General features: G+C 37.3%; 1 protein-coding gene across 1 annotated transcript; it reads left to right on the forward strand.

Annotated features, from left to right (window-relative positions):
• Positions 1 to 950: 950 nt before the first annotated feature.
• LOC145771841 (uncharacterized) lies at positions 951 to 12,072 on the forward strand. Its single transcript, XM_082583574.1, has 5 exons — positions 951 to 1,037; positions 1,421 to 1,699; positions 3,159 to 3,344; positions 10,593 to 10,700; positions 11,830 to 12,072. The coding sequence occupies exons 1-5, from the start codon at positions 951 to 953 to the stop codon at positions 12,070 to 12,072; spliced, it is 903 nt and encodes a 300-aa protein (XP_082439700.1).
• Positions 12,073 to 18,655: the final 6,583 nt, after the last annotated feature.

The following is an 18,655-nucleotide window of genomic DNA, read 5'->3' on the forward strand; positions in this document are numbered from 1 at the left end:
ATGTCGCAGTGAGGATAAGCCGGTGAGGAGTTAATGAGAATAGTAATAAATATTGTACACGCTAAGTAGGCTACCGCTGATTGTAGAGCTATCCCTAATTTCCCAGACAACCACTTTATTTGGACAAGATCTGGTTAGACCCGTACTTGATCTGGTAATGTTCTGGACCAGATGAAGTGGTTGTCTGGGTAACTGGGTTGCTTATTGCGCGTAGTCTAGGGAAGGTCAAGAGAGCTAAATCAGCATTGCTTGCCCTTACCATATCTTTCAGTTGGATTATAGCCTAATAATATTTTGTTTGTCGTTTCCAGGCTTACCCTCAGTGGTTGAAGCAGGGTTGACGATTTAGATTAAATGGACGGGAAGGCAAGGAAACCAATCTTTGTGTCCACCTTCAGGCATGCCTTTAAGTGTCCTGCCAAAGACACAGCTGCATGCTCTTGAGCGGTGTCGACCGGCGCCCTTTCGATTGCCGTACCATGGCTCTCACCACTCAGCTATGCAGCTAGCCGACCAATGTTATTGTTATGGCATCATCTATTCATTGGCGGATCCAGGGGGCAATTGGTCACGTGCCCCCAGGAGTTTTCTAGATCCGCTACTGCAGGGCTGCTCAGTGCTCAAGCCTTCTTATTGTGAGAACCAATTTCAGAAATTAATGTTCTTTGCAATTGCTTGGTGGATAATTAATTTACAGTACTTTTGCATCATATTTACAACAAAAGCTAAGCGTTCAACTAGGCTGAGTGTTACTGCTTCAAGTGGAAAAGACCTCAGTTCACAACATTTTAAAAATCTTTAGCAAAGTCAAAAATCAAACCGCGACTTTCTTGTGGACTGCCCCAGTCGGCCACAGAGCTTGCACATTTTGTTTGAGTCATTTGCCTGCGGACATGTAAATTGCATTGGTACCATCCGCTAGCTCGTTGCTTTATGGTTTATAAATTGAAATGTTTGCAGTGAAGGCTTTGGTTGGGCGGTTAATTTCCTGTCGAAGTGTCACTGCTCTGACACAGTCGCTGATTGCAAAGCAGGAGGTAGGCATCAGTTTTGAAGTACTTGATAGACTACTGTAAGATTGATTAGAAGCATAAACTAAAGTTTGTTATCAAACTAGGCAATTGCTGCCTGGCTAAAACTCACTTAAACGTTCAGCTAGGATGCTGTGAATAGCCAAGTTTATGAACATAGAGAGATCAAATAAAAAAAGCAGATAAACGTTACAAATTGTTTGTAATGCAAATGCACCTTTTTATAAATTCTCAAACATGTGGAATATAATTTTTGCGTAATAATCTTGTATATCGCATCCTAATTGGGCGAACCTGACTTAAGTAAGACTACAATCAACTAGGCTAGTGGTCTTTTGCAGACTACTTCTAATCACAATTGAAATTAAACTTTCAATTAATCGATGTAGGCTATTGTATTGAGCAGTTTATTTTTGCAGTACCACACAACCACTCCCATCAGTGCAAACGCTGCAAATCCGGTTCGGAGTGAAATAAACTTCACACCAAAAAGAACCGCCACTGGCAAAGGAAAAAATGAAGACAACAACAAAAGATGGTGGCAGAGTAGTTTTGAATTCAAGATTATAGCTCTGGTGGCAACAGCACTAACGACGCACATCATGTCACAGTTTTTTGAAAGAAGGCAAACTCGTAAAATTATTCGTTTGCAGCATGTCAACAACCAAGTGAGTAAAACAATTTTCCAGGGTTGCAGGATAGGCTAAATGTTCATCCATAACTGATAATGTCAATGCAAGCAATACTAAATAATTTATTTTCAGCTCTTCAAATTGCATATAGGTTGCTATAGATCTATAGGCTGGTAGTGCCAACTGTCGTTTTGTCTCTGCTGAAATTACAAATTTCTTTACAAATAAAATGCAATCAAGATATAAATGGCCGTCATGGCTTGATAGGTTCGGAACAAACAAATTCAAATCCGAAAGTTTATCCGGCGGAATTTAGCCTACCTCTTGGCCAGGCTAGAGCTGGATACAGTTGTTTGCGGTGGAGAGAAATTCTTGCGTAGATTATAGGGCACGCATTCTATGAGCCTTCTGTTGTTTGAGCTTCTGTGGCTGAGGATCTATTCTTTTACTATCCCAACTATACTGGAAAGTAAGTTTTTGGTTCCATTGTCCGAGAAACGTGGAACTTCCACTCCTTTAAGTGTTTGAAGTTGGTGTAGTCGTTGGCGATGTGGTCTATGGGTTGTTCAAAAAGTCCAATGCCATCCAAAGACGGTTGAGACGCAGCCATACCTGCCTTTGTAGAGAAAGGCTAACGAGAGGGGTGCCGGAGTCGGGAATGAACGAACGCAGTCTGATCGGAGGCTGTTTGACTTCCATTCAGATTTCCATTTATAGTCTGCTCAATTAGCCGCAGATGTGTTCGTTTGTCAGCTTCATTAAGATGAAGACGAGCACTGGCACGAATGGCTGTCTTAATTTCGGTGCTCGTTTGAAAGCATGGATACTTTGGACTGGAGTGAAGAAGGATTTATTCAGTCAGTTAGGCTAGTCACTTAGCTTGGAGCTAGTAAAGTCGCAATAGTGGCTTTGTTTATGTTTATTTAGCCTTGATTTTCGTTCCTACTGGTTTTCAATTTCAATTGAAAGATTTAATTTTTGGCAAAGTAATGGAGCAGACGGAAAGATATTATAACTACTCCACTATGATGAACCCAGAGCTTTATTTCAACCTTCAGCTCTTAAAGCCAGCTAGCATTGTAAATGGCACTTTTGGCGTTACATGTTGTTATTTGGCTGCCCCAATCATCGCAAGTGTTACGGTTCATCCACAATCTTTAAATTAACAACAGCTACCGTACTTGTTGTATTTATTTACATGGGCCGACAGTATAATTATATAGCGACTATCACAACCACATATCTTGGCATGTTCACACTCACTGTTAGGCTAACAAATATGTCTATCCGTCAGTTATCCCCAAGATGAATCTGGAAAAAAGATAGCCTATGCATCGAAATAGGTTTGTGACACACATGTGACACATTATTATCTATCATCATAATTTATTTTACACTAGTTAGGTGTAAAATAGAGTCAATTATAATACAATCTATAACGTTTAAATGCGTTTGTCATTTTGAAAAATATCTAAAAAACCTTTAAAATTTATAGATTGAAAAGCTGTACGGTCCTTTATACGGAAATCGTCTTGTCCAGGAAAAGGTATTTCAAGCTGTCATGGGGGAGTACAAAGATTTAAAAAAGTATTTGAAACAAGCTGAGAACACAAAAGATGCTACGATGATTCATCGATGGAGATCTTTCCTTGTTAAAGTATTATTTCCTTTAGATCAAGAGGTACCGTAGCAAACTAATTAAGAAGATTTGTTAGAATGATAAGATGAAAAATATTTTTTACTGATCTATTTTTAACACATTTCTAAAAATATTTTGTAACCTGTCGTGGACTTTGATCAAACTGATGACACTTATTTTTCAACAATGCGTTTGAATTAAATAATAAAGAATAACATGTTTCTCAGTTGGATGATTTAAATAGCTAGCGTGGAAGCGAAACCATTACGGTCTTATTTAGTTATTAGGCTAGGTCGGTGTTCGACAAATTGTTCGTAAGCAATTGTTCGTAAAGCAATTGTTCGTAAAATTAATTCTTTGTAAAACAATTCTTCCTAAAGCATTTTTTCGTGCATGCAGTTAAAATTTGATGTATACGAAGAAATGCTTTACGAAGAATTGTTTTACGGATTCAGTGGCGCCGCCAGACCTTCAACATTGGAGGGGCAAAATATTGACAGTGCAAGACAATAGCATAGTCAAAAATTTTGAAAGGGGGGGTGTTGACAGCCGGCGGGCGAAGCCCGATGGCGTGTTCGCCGAAGGCGACACTTACCGGCGGGGGGTCTGGGGGGCCTCCCCCAGAAAATTTTGAAAAATTACTTTCAGTTTGGTGCATTCTGAGAGCATTTTCAACAAAATTGTGGGTATGAATATTTCTGTAAAATGGTGCTGTCCGGTGGCATAGCAAAAGGATAAGATCATGTTTTCTTCGGCATTTTTCGGAAATAAAGCTAAGTCTCTATGTTTTCTTGTTGCTAATTTCAGACTGAGATATTTGAATGTTTGGTATTGGCAAAACTCGCTCTTTTAATGCAGTTTCGTTTAAAATTAGGCAAACTTTGTTTTAGAGACATAGGTTGATTGCTTTTTTTGCGAGATTATTACAGTTTTATTATTTATCAATTTTCTCCTTGGTTGATTCAAAAAACGATCTTATTCCGGTAAGTCACTAACTTTTATGCTCTGAAGTCAACCCAAAGTTTAGAAAATGTAACGTCATAGAGGTCATACATCTTGATGAGTGTCAAACAAAAAGCTTTGAGACGATGAAGTTACTTTAGGCTATTTCTGATATATTCAAGTTTTGTATAACGAATAGCTGTTTAGATTTTAATCTAGATCGAACAAGCGATCTCAGCAGTTGCAGATGGCTTGCATCCTTGCACAGTTTGACGAGAAATTACATCATAGGCTAAAACTTTTCTTGTAAACAATGAATTAACATCCGTAAATTCAATTTGAAAGGTTGAAACCCCGAACCCTCCTCCCTTGGCTACGCCACTGGTGCAAGACATGTTAATTTCTCTTGTTTTTTACCAGGGCTGGAAAAAATATTTAGCTTCCCGGGAATCTGTTTTTTAGAGAAAAAATTTCCCGCGGCTTCAATCACGATAATGAGAACTTTATATTTTACTGATCTCCTGAGCTGACGTAAACCTTAAAAGTCATGTCGACATATTCTTGATGCCCCCTTATCGAAAATTGTGCTTTGTATTACCGCTTTGAAGGAGGATTACGACTATGAACAAAAGAATAAATTTTAAACTTCATTTTGAATTGAAAAGACGTGACGTAATGTTTTCCAACCTTAGTTATATATTTTTTCATTACGTAACGTCTTGTGGGAATAAATTGAAAATCAGTATGATCACTCAAAATGAAAGCAATGGGACTACGAATCCTCACTAAACCAATCAATCAATGGTCTTGTTGCACTGAAAATGACAACCTTATATTTTACTGATCTCCGGAGCTGACGTAAACCTTAAGGTATAGATCTGTTGACTCAATGCAAACCCTTTGAAGGTTGGGGGGGGCTGCCAATTCAACTTTTTTGTATCAACAGTTGTATCTCTAAAACCACTGAGGCTGCGACTACGAGATTTTTTGACTTTTCCTAACTTTTATTCACCTTTATTGAGCTGAAATTTTGAGCGAATAAAGGTTATAAATTGAAAGATATAAGGCATTTCTCAGCACATCCTCTGAAATATTTCATATTCTATTGTAAAACATTTTCCCATCAGCTGGATGAAAGTAATTAATTTGGCCCATGTCTCGTTAATCCTAACTGTTTAACAGCGTAAAGGGCATTGGCTGTATGTAAAATAATGTAAAAAAAATTAATCACAACATTACTATGCACGTTCTTCATTACTCTACCAAAAAATAATGTGTAAACTCACGCTACAAATTACACTCATAAGTGACCTCAACATTTCAACGTATATGAGCAGTTCTAAAATTCACATAGTTTTAATTTTCGGATATGCTCAGCGTGAATAATTTTACAAAGTGAATCCCAAATTTTGAAACCGTGCCAAAATAACAGAGATATCACTCCTAAAGCATAAGAAGAATTGACAGCCCCCCCCAAACTGAGCAAGACTCCAGAAGCCCAACCTTCTAAGGGTTAAAAGTCATGTCGACTTATTCTTGATGCCCCCCTTATCGAAAATTGTTCTTTGTAGTACCGCTTTGAAGGTGGATTACGACTATGAACAAAAGAATAAATTTTAAACTTCATATTTGTATTGAAAATACATGACGTAATGTCTTCCAACCTTATCACATTTTTTTCATTACGTAATATTTACCACCACCAAACCACTTTTGACGATCGAATTTGTTAATTTATTATTCGGTAAAATGTTTAGATGATGTCACGTCATTACGCCGATTTGAGATATAATTTCATTCATGACGTCGTAGGGATGAAAAACTTTTACAAGTTTTACACTCTGCTGAGATTAAAAAAGAAACATAAATGATAAATATTGGAGAAATTGAGTCTCCTTTACAACTAAAGAATCGAACAACTCAAAACTGCTGAAACAAAACGTTTTGTTTAAGTGAAAGGATCACTGCAAGCAACCAATGCCAAAATGTGCGCAGAAGAAGTCATGGGAGTTTGAGGTATCAAAAATTTAACAGGTTGTTATTTTTCTACATCAATGTGATGTTAGTTAAAACTTTAAAAAGTCTATATCTTTGCTTCTGTAGAAAACCTTTTTATCTACTGTACAATTTAGTCATCAAGGTTTTACAGTTTTCCATACTTTTTTTTAAAGAGAGAGCTTTTACCTCCCCCCCCCCCCCCCCCCCCCTTGCAACTTGAGTTGACTTACTTGAGGTTGGGATCCAAATATTAAAAAAAAATATTAATATGTATTAATAAAAAAAAAAAAAAAGATGATGCCCAAAACATTGGGGGGGCAGCTGCCCCGCCTGCCCCCCCCCTGCCGGCGCCACTGTACGGATTTCATTTTACGAAAAACAGTTTACGAACAATTGCTTTACGAACAATTTGCCCAGTGGCGGCTCGTGACTTTTGGCCATGGGGGTGCTGTAAATGGTGATGTTGAATATGACGTCATAAAGTGACAGGAACGGACGAGCGCCGAAGGCGCGAGCCTCCTAGGGGGGTCTGGGGGCATGCCCCCCCAGAAAATTTTGCACTTTTATATGCTCTAAAGTGCCATTCCTGGTGTTTTCAGGACAAAAAATAAAAATTTTAAGCAGTTGAAAATGTGGATTTTTAGAACTTTGAAACAAAAAAATTGTTTTTTCTTAAAACGAAAAACCTGACTTGGCGATTATACAGTAATACTTGCACATAATCTTGCCTGAAAGCAGATAATCAAAACCATGATTGATTTGAAGGTAGGTGGAAAGTTCAACTACTGCTCCCATGGACTGAATGCAAGCTGTGAATGTCTCGTTCGAAAGCCCAGCCATTCCACAAACACGCCATTCATCAAAATTTTTGTTTCCTCCTTCATAAAAAGGCAACCCGACATGATTTTTCATGGCTGATGCTCACCATCGATGTATGAGCAAATCTTTCCAGGCTAGATTGGAGGGCAGGAAATCACCAGTCACTCAACAGTCTCGTCGTCCAGGACATGGCTGATGCTTAATAGCATGAACACTGTGATCTCTTTCTTTCTCTCCTGAAAAAATTACCAAAATTTAATATATTTGCACTATACTGCTTGTGTCTTTGACCTCCACAGACTGTACATACCTTTAAAGCAAGTTTTAAAAGACATTACTTTCCAAACGTTGGTGATAAAATTGATGTATCGAGCAGTTTCTGAAAATGCTGAACAAGCTGTGCTCAGTGTGCTGTGATGTTCCAAGCCAATTCATTGAAAACACCTGCATCTGCATGCCAAAAAATAACTGGTCAGTGGTCACATAAAAATACTAGTAAAGCATTGACAGCAACAGGCAAAAATTTGTCTTCTGCAACTGCAATATCAGGTCAAGAAAAACAATAATAAAAAAGCAAAAATCGTAATTCAGTCTCTATTAATCGACAAATTTTAAACATGTAAAATAGCCTACCTGTAATGCATTTTTCAAACTTCAAGTTTGATGTTTCCACTACGTTTAATGCATTTCATTAAAAGGTATTTTCCCCATGAAAAGATGTATAAAAAATTATGCATGGGCTATATAGTGCTGTTTGTGTTTTCAAGATAATGGTAAAAGTAGCAACAATAACTATGGACTTATCAAACAAAATAGGAGAGTTTTGGAGCGGAAAACCCAGAAAGGCATAACGCAGCCGCATCAATGAGGTCTGGTCGTGAAAATTCAAAGCATCAGCGATTCAGCGTTTGGGTACAGATATACTCTCCCACTCAGCTCGGTATGATGTCAAACTTTTATGATCGCGTAAGTGCCAATGCCAACTCCATTAAATCTTTGACGTAACCTTTGGAAAAAATAACCGTTATAACAATCTCATAGTGCAAAGACGTACGTTGAATGAAACAAAATATTATCGGTAATAATATTGAAATGCGTAGGTAGGGCACCCGGAAAAGCTCAGAGCCAAGTTTTTCATTTGGAAACTCAGAAACATTTTGAAGGCTTATTTGCTGTATACCAATCCATACTTTAGGCTACTATTTCAAAGTAAATGAAATTCGATTTCATGCAACAATATCTTATTGAAGGTCCGGATACTTGAATCCAACATAAACTTACCTCGAAAACTTCTCCTAACTTTGTTGATCACATATGCTGGCACAGGTACACAAATTGAACGGCCAAGGTGACCCTGACCCCACACCCACCGCACAAACTGCCGATAAGCTGCGTGCCTATAACGCCTGCATACATGAACGTTGTTACAATTTGAATTACATCAACAATCGTGAAGATTTTACAGTGAGCAACCGTAACATGGTATAGCAACTCAGCATGCCGATTTTTGACCATGGCGTTAACAAAAGTAATCAAACTCAGTTACATACCTTTGTTGCTGTCCATGCTCTGCTACCGTTCTGTTGTAATGCTGCATATATGCCAAGTAAATAATCACCTCTTCTGTAATAAAAATACTATAAATATAGTTGTGGTTATCCACGACGTGCAAATTGCACATATCGTTTTCGCCTAATTTCGGCAAGGGAAGGTTTTGGTGTTCCCTCTAAGGTTTTAACTCTTCAGATGTAGTCTGCAGAGCTTAAAATTCCAATAAGCACGTGTCTCAACATATTTACATATTAATGTTGTAGATTTTGTACTACCGTTTGGCAGAAATACGCTGTTTCACAATAATTCTATTTCACAAACCAACGAATGTGCACTTTATAAACTTTTTGTACAGAAAACTAGTGTTAAACATTCCTTACTTTTTGAAGCTTTTTTTGGGCTTAATTGTAGCTTGGCATCCTTTTGACAGTGAAACACTAAAATCCGATGTGTCATATTGTGTTGCTACGTCACAAGTCACTTTGGCTGCACAAGTCACTTTGGTTTGATCTGGCATTATAGATTTGATGTTTCATACGGTATGCAGTTTAAAGATTCATAGCCTATTCACTGTTGGCATATACCAGTAGTTCAGTTTATTTTTCATCATTAACGTGTCTGGAATGAAAATGGTTGTGAAAGCTACAATATAGACCTAACATCAATACGGTATACCAACATGCCAATAAACAGGAAAAGGTAACCAGTTAATGCTATGCATAGGTCTATCTATAGCCAGTCAGTCAGTCAGTTCATTTATTTGTCACAAACACAAACATGAAAAGAATACAAAGTATACAATAATTGGTTGTGTGTCATATGACGAGGAGACTGCGAAAAGACCAAACGGTCATCTAGTCAGCAGCCACCTCAAGCTAGGTGATGTAGGCCTAAATAACATATACGTATACAGTAAATACACAAACTAACTGCCTACTGAGAAATGTTAAAGAAAATAAATGTAGCCTATGCTGTAAGCATCTGTTCTTAGTCCAACATCATAATTGTCTAAAACACTGACGTCTAGGTCTAACTCTACAAAAATACTTAATTTACATTAGTCTAACTCTAAACAGCTCAAAAAGCAACTGCAAGTTAGTGAGGGTCTGAGGGAGAACACACATTTAGCTGCCTGACTAGCTTCGACTGACAGGGTTGCCAATAGTAATACCACTGGCTTACAGTCCAGTAGTTTCTGTCGTAAGAGAAATTTCAAGACTACAACATGGCAACTCTGGTACTGCAAAAAACGCAGTCCCTCTCCCAGCCAAAATCGTCACTTATGAGAAATTCGCGCATGCGCAATACCGCACAAACTAGCCGAAACTGGGACTGCAGTACCAGAGTTTCCGTACCAGAATTTGTTTAATGCGGTGATTTGTGCTATTGTTTTCTAGATATGACGATAGGTTTGAGAAGATTTTCAAGAAATACACATATATTAGGTTCTTCAATAAAGGTTAGGTCATACATTAAGTTATATTTGTAACAAGTGGAATTACGCTAGGGGGTGCTGCAGTACCGCAGCACCTTCTGACGAGCCGCCACTGAATTTGCCTATAACCGGCTAGGTCGTATTTAGTTATAGCAAAAATTTGATAAAAAAATAAATAAACGCTTTTATCACACGACAACATACGAAGGAGTTAGAAGCAATAGCCTATTCTTCTTCGTTTGAAAACAAGTCTTCTTGAGCCTCATGGACAGTTGTAGCTTCGATCTTAATTTCAAGTCTAATTTAATCAAGAAATGTTAACTTTGTGAACTGAAATTATCTTCTTAAGCGTTTTTGGATACCATCATTAACAAAGTGTTGCAATTTGCGGAATTTTTGGCCAATGAGGAATATTTTCCACGGTTTTTCATTGAAAAATATGGCTAATTGGGCAGATAAAAATGAAGAAAACCTGATTGACAAGTTTCTACTCAATAGTAAATTATTTTGATGTTAATGTACCTTCAACTGTTTTGTTTGCCCAGGCAAGAACTTTGATCATAAAAAATGGACAATTAATTGTTGACAATGATTTCCCGCCAAGTTTTGATCATTTTCTTACTCATTTGGCTAAGCTTCAGTTTATCATGGAGGTAAGATGAAGCATTAGTTTTAATTTGAAATGAAAGTCTTTACGGCCGTATTTTTTTCGTTATTATGATTTAGTTTAGGCTTCCATCAAAAATTTAGGTCAAGCGTTGATTGGAACGCGAAAACTTCGCGACAAAATTGTTAGCAAATTCACTAAAAGCAGAGTTTTCATCACTTAATCATTGCAATCATTCATTGAACACAAACATACGAGCAGATCACCTTATACCTGATCGGATAAAATTAAACAAAAACTGCATGTTTATCTGAAGGTGTTTGGCTAGCCATCAACATCTCAACCTCCTACTTGTGAGTTACCGCATACTCGAACAATATTTTTGTTTTGACAAAATAATTTAGCAGTAATATTTCTGTCAACGTAAATTTAAATAAACTGCGCCAACTTGCAATCAGAAATGGTATGGCGCAGCGGATAAGACGTTTACTTGCCAATAATACAAACCTGCTTCGACTTAAGCTGGTTGTTGATAAACACTCTACCCAGGGTGAAATAAATTGGGTGAGCATAGTTGCTGAAGTAGAGGCGGCCGAGAGAAACCTGGTCACCCTACTCTCGTTAGCGCCCAAGGCTTAGTACAATGAGTAGAACACTATCTTCTTATCCCTGAAGCTCAGTACGGGATAATCTTACCTTTGCTTACAAACAAAGGTCCTCTCATCAAAGTTGGCCCCCCTTAATTTTGATGGATTATTATAGTAGGCCTAGTAAGCTACCCTGTCTTGTAGCATTTTCACCGCATGAGTTCTGTTAGGATTGTTTAGGTTGGTTTGGTTTTGAATTTTTATCCTTAGACTGACCTTAATATGTTATTCCTGGTAGTTTCGCATACTTGTAGAGGTTCTTGGCTCAGGACCGGCTACCAAGATTGGCATAGTGAAGCTTTTCGATTGTTTGAAGTGTTGTTGCTAGGGAATTATTCCATCCCTTAGGTGCCGCTGAATGGAGAGCAGTCCTTAGAATGCGTTGCTTGATCGCACAGCTCGAGAGTCGAACCAGCGCCGCTTGATCTTAGAGCTTCTTCATTCACGAAATCACGCGCTAACCAACTGAGCTGTCGGGGCGGACGGTTTTAGTCTACTTCAAATTAATATCAACAATACGATTTACAGAGATGGACTAATGAGAATGGAAAGCTGGAACTGATGAAAGACTTTACTGATGATGACTACCTTGAAGAGAATAATGCTTCTGGGGACAGTGGTGTGTCAGAAATGTTTCGACATGTAGAAATAGAGTATAAAAAATTAAAATCTCTTCAAAAACAACTTGAAATGGAAGCACAAATTGATGCTTCGAGCAGCAAACATTTAAAATCACTTAACTTCCTATCAAAAACGAAAGGGCTTTTTTAAAGTAGCTGTTATTTGGATGATGAGGTTGCAGCATGGTCAAGTACAAAAGAAAATAAGATGGATTTGACCTCTTGGATGAACTAAATTAAAAACAACAGTGTCGTAACCCCATTGAAGTGTTATTAAAAACAAATAAATTATAAACTTTTTAATACTTTTTTTGTTCAATTTTGATTCACAATTGTATAGCTTACTGTTACTGCATAGCCCAACTTAATGACAGAAGTTTTGATCATAGCCGTACGAGACCAAACAATTTTGGGGGGGCAGAACGTAAATTTGCCCAAATGTGCATGCTTTTATAGAAATTGCCCAAATATAATGCATGCGGTGCATGATAACAGTGAAAAACTAACATAACAAGATCACTAGCAGTGGCGTAGCCAGTAATTTTGAAAGGGGGGTTTTTGACGGCGTGTTTCGGTTATGGCGACATCCAGCAGAGGGGGGTCTGGGGGGCCTCCCCCAGAAAATCTTGAAAAATTACTTTGAATTTGGTGCATTCTGAGAGTATTTTCAACAAAATGTGGTTATGAATATTCCTGTATAATGGTACTGTGCGGTGGCATAGCAAAAGGATAAGATCATGTTTTCTTTGGCATTTTTCGGAAATAAAGCTACAATTTTCTATGTTTTCTTGTTGTTAATTCCTGGCTGAGATATTTGAATGTTTGGTAAGGGCAAAACTCGCTCTTTGCAATACCCACCCACCCCCCTGGTTACGCCACTGATCACCAGCTAGCTAGAATTTCTTACCAAACTAATCAAGATAGAACAACTGAATTCATCTTTGAAGATACCTTGCTTGTGCATTGCTCGATGCTTCTGCACTTTGGCATGGTAAGTAGGAGTAACAAATATTGTTTTACACACCACAAATAATAAACAACGCCACTTAAATATTCAGTTGTGATGTCATAAAAGACTCAAAAAATAAACATTGCAGGAAACCGGCTCAGGGGGACCATGCAGATTCAGAAAAAAGTACATAACAATAGGGAAATTATAATTAAATGTAATAAAACACAGATATACTACTTCTGTTCAAATAAACTTTGTTCAATCAATTAAAGTAGTTTTGATGATACGAATTTTAGTACAAAAATAAAAAGGTCTGGCAGCACTACTTGTAAAAATATAGTTAGGCTAGGTAATTTGATGACAAAAATAACTAAGCTTGATATATTCTAAGTTTGCATACAGACGGTGACGTAGGATTCAAAAAACCCAATTAACCTAGCAGCGAATTTACATTGATTCAATGTCTGAATATTGAATAATATTCAATCATCGGATTTGCAGAAGACGTCGTTGGATTTTCAAAAAATCGCCGAATAGGGAACTCGCCGAATAGTAGCAGAACCTTTTATAAAAGTAACCAAACAAAGCTAAGCAACACCTTAACATTACTTTTAACAGGTATAACATGTTTTTGTTTAATGTTGTGGTGTTGCTTAGCCAGGGCCTCCAAGAGCCCTGCCGGGCCCCCGTGCAGATGTTGCTGCCGGGCCCCCCAGCGTAACATGTCACGTCATATCTCACCAATCACAAGCAAAATTTGCGGTGCGCGTTCTTACAAAGGATAAATTAGGATAAAGTATTAACACTCCATTATTTCACAAACAATGCACTATTGTAAATATAACTTCAAATTCACAGATACACACTAGTTATACACAAAGATAAAATGCTAAAACACTACATAACACTACATGATGACTACATAGTGTAAATATAGCCTCAATAGCGTTGTCAGATATGGAATTCTGCCCTAATTTGAGGAAAAGTTTATAGCTGTTGAAAACAAAAACTTGTATTTTGGATATTTTTTTTAGTCCTGGGCAAAGATCAAAACCCTAACCTTTCCTAACTCTAACCCTTCCTAACTCTGGCAACACCTGATTGTAACCATGGCAACAAGTGGGTAAAATCAGCCATTTCGAAGATAAAAATTGCAATACTATCCGACATGGCTGAGTGGCTGACATAGCATTGCATATGTGTGCTTACAGCTTTACATTAACATACAATTCCATTTCTTACCTTGAAATCTGCAGAGACTAGGGCAGCAAACTTAGGATGAATGCATTGCTATTGTTCATGACATTAAGAAATACCAACTTCAATATAGGCTAAGAAATACCAACTTCATATAAGAAATACCAACTTCAAAATATTAAAAAAATATTACGCAAAATTGACTTTAACACGCAAATTTAAACATTTTATTGCCCCCCCCCCTGAACGCAAAAAATGAAAATATTGTTGTTCTAAAAAAGGGCATACCCATGAGGGGGCCCATTCAAAATACAAAACTAATATTTTATGCAAAATCGACCTGAGCACGCAAATTTAAACAGTTTGTCGGGCCTCCCTAAACTCAAAAAATTGAAAATTCTGTAATTTCAAAAAAGGGCATAGCCTAGGCTACCCATTAGGGGGCCCCATTCTACATACGGAAACAATATTTTATGCAAAATCGTTGAAATCAATCTTTTTATCGCGTGAATTTAGACATTTTGTCGGGCCCCCTTGAACTCACCGGGCCCCGGTGCAATGCACCGGTTGTCCCCCCCTCTTGTGGGCCCTGTGCTTAGCTATGTTCGTTTATGGTTGAAAAAGTACTGTGACCTCCCCACCCGAATTGTTTTATAAAAGTACCGTATTTACCAGATTTATATAAATTCATATTTTGTAGTTGCCCAAATCAAGATGATGCATTTATGGATATTATGAAAAAAATTAAAGGCTTTGTAAATGTTGATGCCGAGGCAACTGCATCATGCCAATTTGGGCAGTTTTATAAATAGACTATGATCAGATACTGCAATTTCATTATTTTTTGTTGCCCAAATCTAAACGATATAGTTATGTAAATTGGAAAATTGATGAATTTTTTCATTTTGGGGAAACTGCCTCACGCTAATTTGGGCAGTTGCATAATCAGACTAATCAGTTTCATCAAATAATTTCATGTTTTCAGCTGCCCAAATCAACACGATGCATTTGTGAAAATTAATAAAATTAGCTATATAGCAAACTTTGCATTTTGATTTGGGCAGTTTCACAGAAGTATTAGAGACATATTTTGGTGGTTGCCCAAATTGGCATGATGCAGTTGGTTAAATGAATTTCGTACTGCAGTTTGATCACCATGCAATACAATATATCTATATGGGAGTGCCAAATTAAAATTTTGCGGCACATTTCTTGTGCAAATAAGAGGCTGTACTTAGTTTGATAGGTAAAAGATATTAATTTATAGTTTTTCTTAATTTATGCAATTTTGTAGCGCTTTATATAGCAACTTTTGCCCTAATAATTGCAAGATTTTGCCCGAATTCGCGACGTTTTGAAACAACAGGGGGGCGGCTGCCCCCCCTGGCTCGTACGGCTAGGGTTTTGATACAGGGTAATTTCACACCCAATGAGAGAGTGATTTGGGTCTGGCATTTCAAAGCAAGACACCTGTAAAAAAACAAGACCCTTTGTCAACAGGAAAATGCTAATAAAGCCATAAATGAAAGAGGTTTTCCACCGAAAAATAGAAGTTGTCTAAACAATAGTACCGGATGAAAATACAACCCCTTATGGGCCATGGGATTTCTCAGATTTATAACTAAATATCTCTAACACCACCGCAACTCTTTAATTACAAACCTAATTTTGTTGACCGAATTAAGTAGCTTACTTAGATGCACATTTAAGAAATGACTTGCATGATGATTGTGATATTGGCCTACTATACAAGTTCCTTTCATTGCTCTGCAAATAACTTAAATTAGGACCTAGACTTTCTAGGTATTTTCAACTGGTCAAAAATAGGCTACCTTATTTCGATCGTATTGTATGCATATGTATGGAAGCCAACTGTAAAGTAAATTTCGTGTTCTAGTATTCATCGTCTTCGAGTGGCGAATAGCAATTTGTTTCGTATTTTACATGGACTGCCTCGTCACATCAACACCAGTGAACATCAAATCTCTTGTGGTATGACTACATTTGAGGCCTTGATGAGAAAGGCTCCTTTTGCGTTGATCAAACTCTGCGAAATCTCAGCTAATAGTTTAATTTTGTCACTCATGAAATCGAATTGTTTTTTATTGTTATCGTTTCATGAACACTACAAACAAACAATGTATCTTGTATAATCTTATTCTACAGTAGGCTACAGGTGTCTACTTGTTTATAGCCTACTGACATAGCCTTTGTCTTATAGTGTGCATGTTGCATGCAAGAGAATTTGTTGAATTGATCTTTTCGCTGCATATGGATCGCGAGTATCTGAAATAAACGTTTAATAATAAAGTGTGTGTAGTGTTTTCACCCTGTCCTATGCCATATCAGTTACGTCCCGTTAAAATCTTACAAAATGGTTGGTGCGATGTTTGTTTGTTTGTTTGTTTATCTTTATCCTGCATTGCGGGAAAGCGGACTTGAGCGCTATGCATCGGTGTACGCCTTCCGACGTACACCTGACCCACGCTGCAGCCGACTGCAATGTCTGTTTCCGGTTGTCTACTATACTTATGACTTAAATTTGGTACTACCCATTACTCGAAATCGATCACTGGGTAGAGGCAATTATCGTAAAGTTTCTTGCCTAGAGAAACAACAGCAAGTGCGGGTGGCTGGAGTCGAACATGCAGGCTTTCGACTGTGAGCCCATTGACTGCAACTTATTCCATCCATCAGGTGCCGCTGATTAGAGAGCAGTTCTGAAATGCGTTGTTCAAGCGCACACTTCGAGAGTTGAACCAGTGCCGCTTGGGCGTTTATTTCCTGTACAAAGTCTAGCGCTTAACCACTAGGCTAATGCCTTAATGAGGCGGTCAAGCAAGCTTACCCATGTCATCAGAGCTGTTCAGAGAATATTTTGGGACCGGTACCAATAAGATCCTTGGACCCTAAATCAAAACATTTATAACAAAAACAAACTGTATTCAAAAATATGTTGTAGTTTTTTTGTATTTCTGGACCTCTTGAAAAGGTAGCGGGCCTCTAAAATTATTTCGGGCCCAAGTACCTCCTAGACCTCCATGTCAACGTTATTGCATGTCATTGACAACGTCACAATGCAGTCAGAGCATGTTTATCATCAGTGAGAGGGTTTTATTCTTGATACGGAGTCTACTGGAAGCCTAATACCAAAAATAAATCACTTGTTTTTATTTATTTGAATATTTTTTAATTATAGATCCATTTTTTAAGAGTAGGCCTATATGGCATTTTCAAAACTTTTACATTTTTTTGCATAGTGTTTTTGTTTCGAAGATAAAATGGAACAAAATTGCTTGGATTTCGAAAAAAAAATTGTTTACTTGAATCAAAATAGAACTAAAGGCATTAAACAAAACCGAAACAAAGGAATGTTAGGCCAAAATTAAGCGAGTTTGTTTGGTTTTAAAGTAAATTTTGCAAATATCCTTAGTTTTTAGTTTTCATTTAGGCTAAGGCTTGGGTGCTTAAAGTTTTGTTGCCACGGGCCACATTTCATTTTTTGCGAGTTTTGGAGGGCCACATTAAAATTTCCACCCCTTTTTGTCCTGGGCTAGAGAAATCATTCTAACATCGCTGGCAATTCAACTATCAAAATCCTTACAAGTCTGCAACAACTTAGATGTCAACTTACAAGTCAGTCAACAACTTAGATGATATAGGCTACAGAATATTAAAATTATTGTCCGGTAATTTTATTTTTGTTGAAATAAAAATAGTGAATTCTGTTTAAATATGTTAAAATCTAAACAGCTTTTCATGGTTAGTTCAAGATGAAATAAGACTTCTCTTGCTCATGCTCTTGCTTGCTCTTTGGAGGAAGATAGTCTCATCAAGTTCTTGTGTCTTCTAAGAATTGAGGCGTTCTATAGAAAAATCATAACATATCAATTAAAACGCTAAAAATTATCTTGCTCCTCATCATCTTCATCTTGCTCCTCATCTTCTTCATCTTGATCAAATTCACGATCATCCGCGTTTTCGTTTTCTTGGTAACGATTGTTCTCCTCACGAGCCTCAAACGCCTCTTCTGGATAATCTTCGAAGTTTTCTTCCTCCCCACCGTTTATATGATCTCTTAAATCTCTCTCGTCTTCTACATCATCAAACTGATCTTCATAATCTTCTCCATAGTGCTGGTGTTGATGTGCCATTTTTAATTACCTGTTTTTTCTCTTATTTTATTCTTGTTTTTTTTTTAGTCCCGAACTCTTTTCATTACAACAATTTTTTCCAAACCAACATCAAACAAAAACATTCAAACAAAACAATCCAAATATTTTCAATCCATCGACTTATTTTTTTCTTTTGAAATATCAAAACTTAAAGTTTCTAATGCAAAGATATGCATTAACGTCACAATGGTTACCATTTATGATGACATTTAACAACTTGTGACATCATAATACTTTAGTTACCTTGAAGAATGGCAAAATTAATCTAATAAAAAGTTAATGAGCTCAAAATTGTTGATACTAAACTCATGTTCAGCAAATGTTTTGCTGAGTCGCAGATGCCAATCGTACAAATAAATGCATAATTTTCGAAACGATTACCTAACATGAGTTTACTACTGGCATCTACA

Source organism: Aplidium turbinatum, chromosome 6 (assembly GCF_918807975.1).
Source record: "Aplidium turbinatum chromosome 6, kaAplTurb1.1, whole genome shotgun sequence".
In the NCBI taxonomy this organism is placed as follows: Eukaryota; Metazoa; Chordata; class Ascidiacea; order Aplousobranchia; family Polyclinidae; genus Aplidium; species Aplidium turbinatum.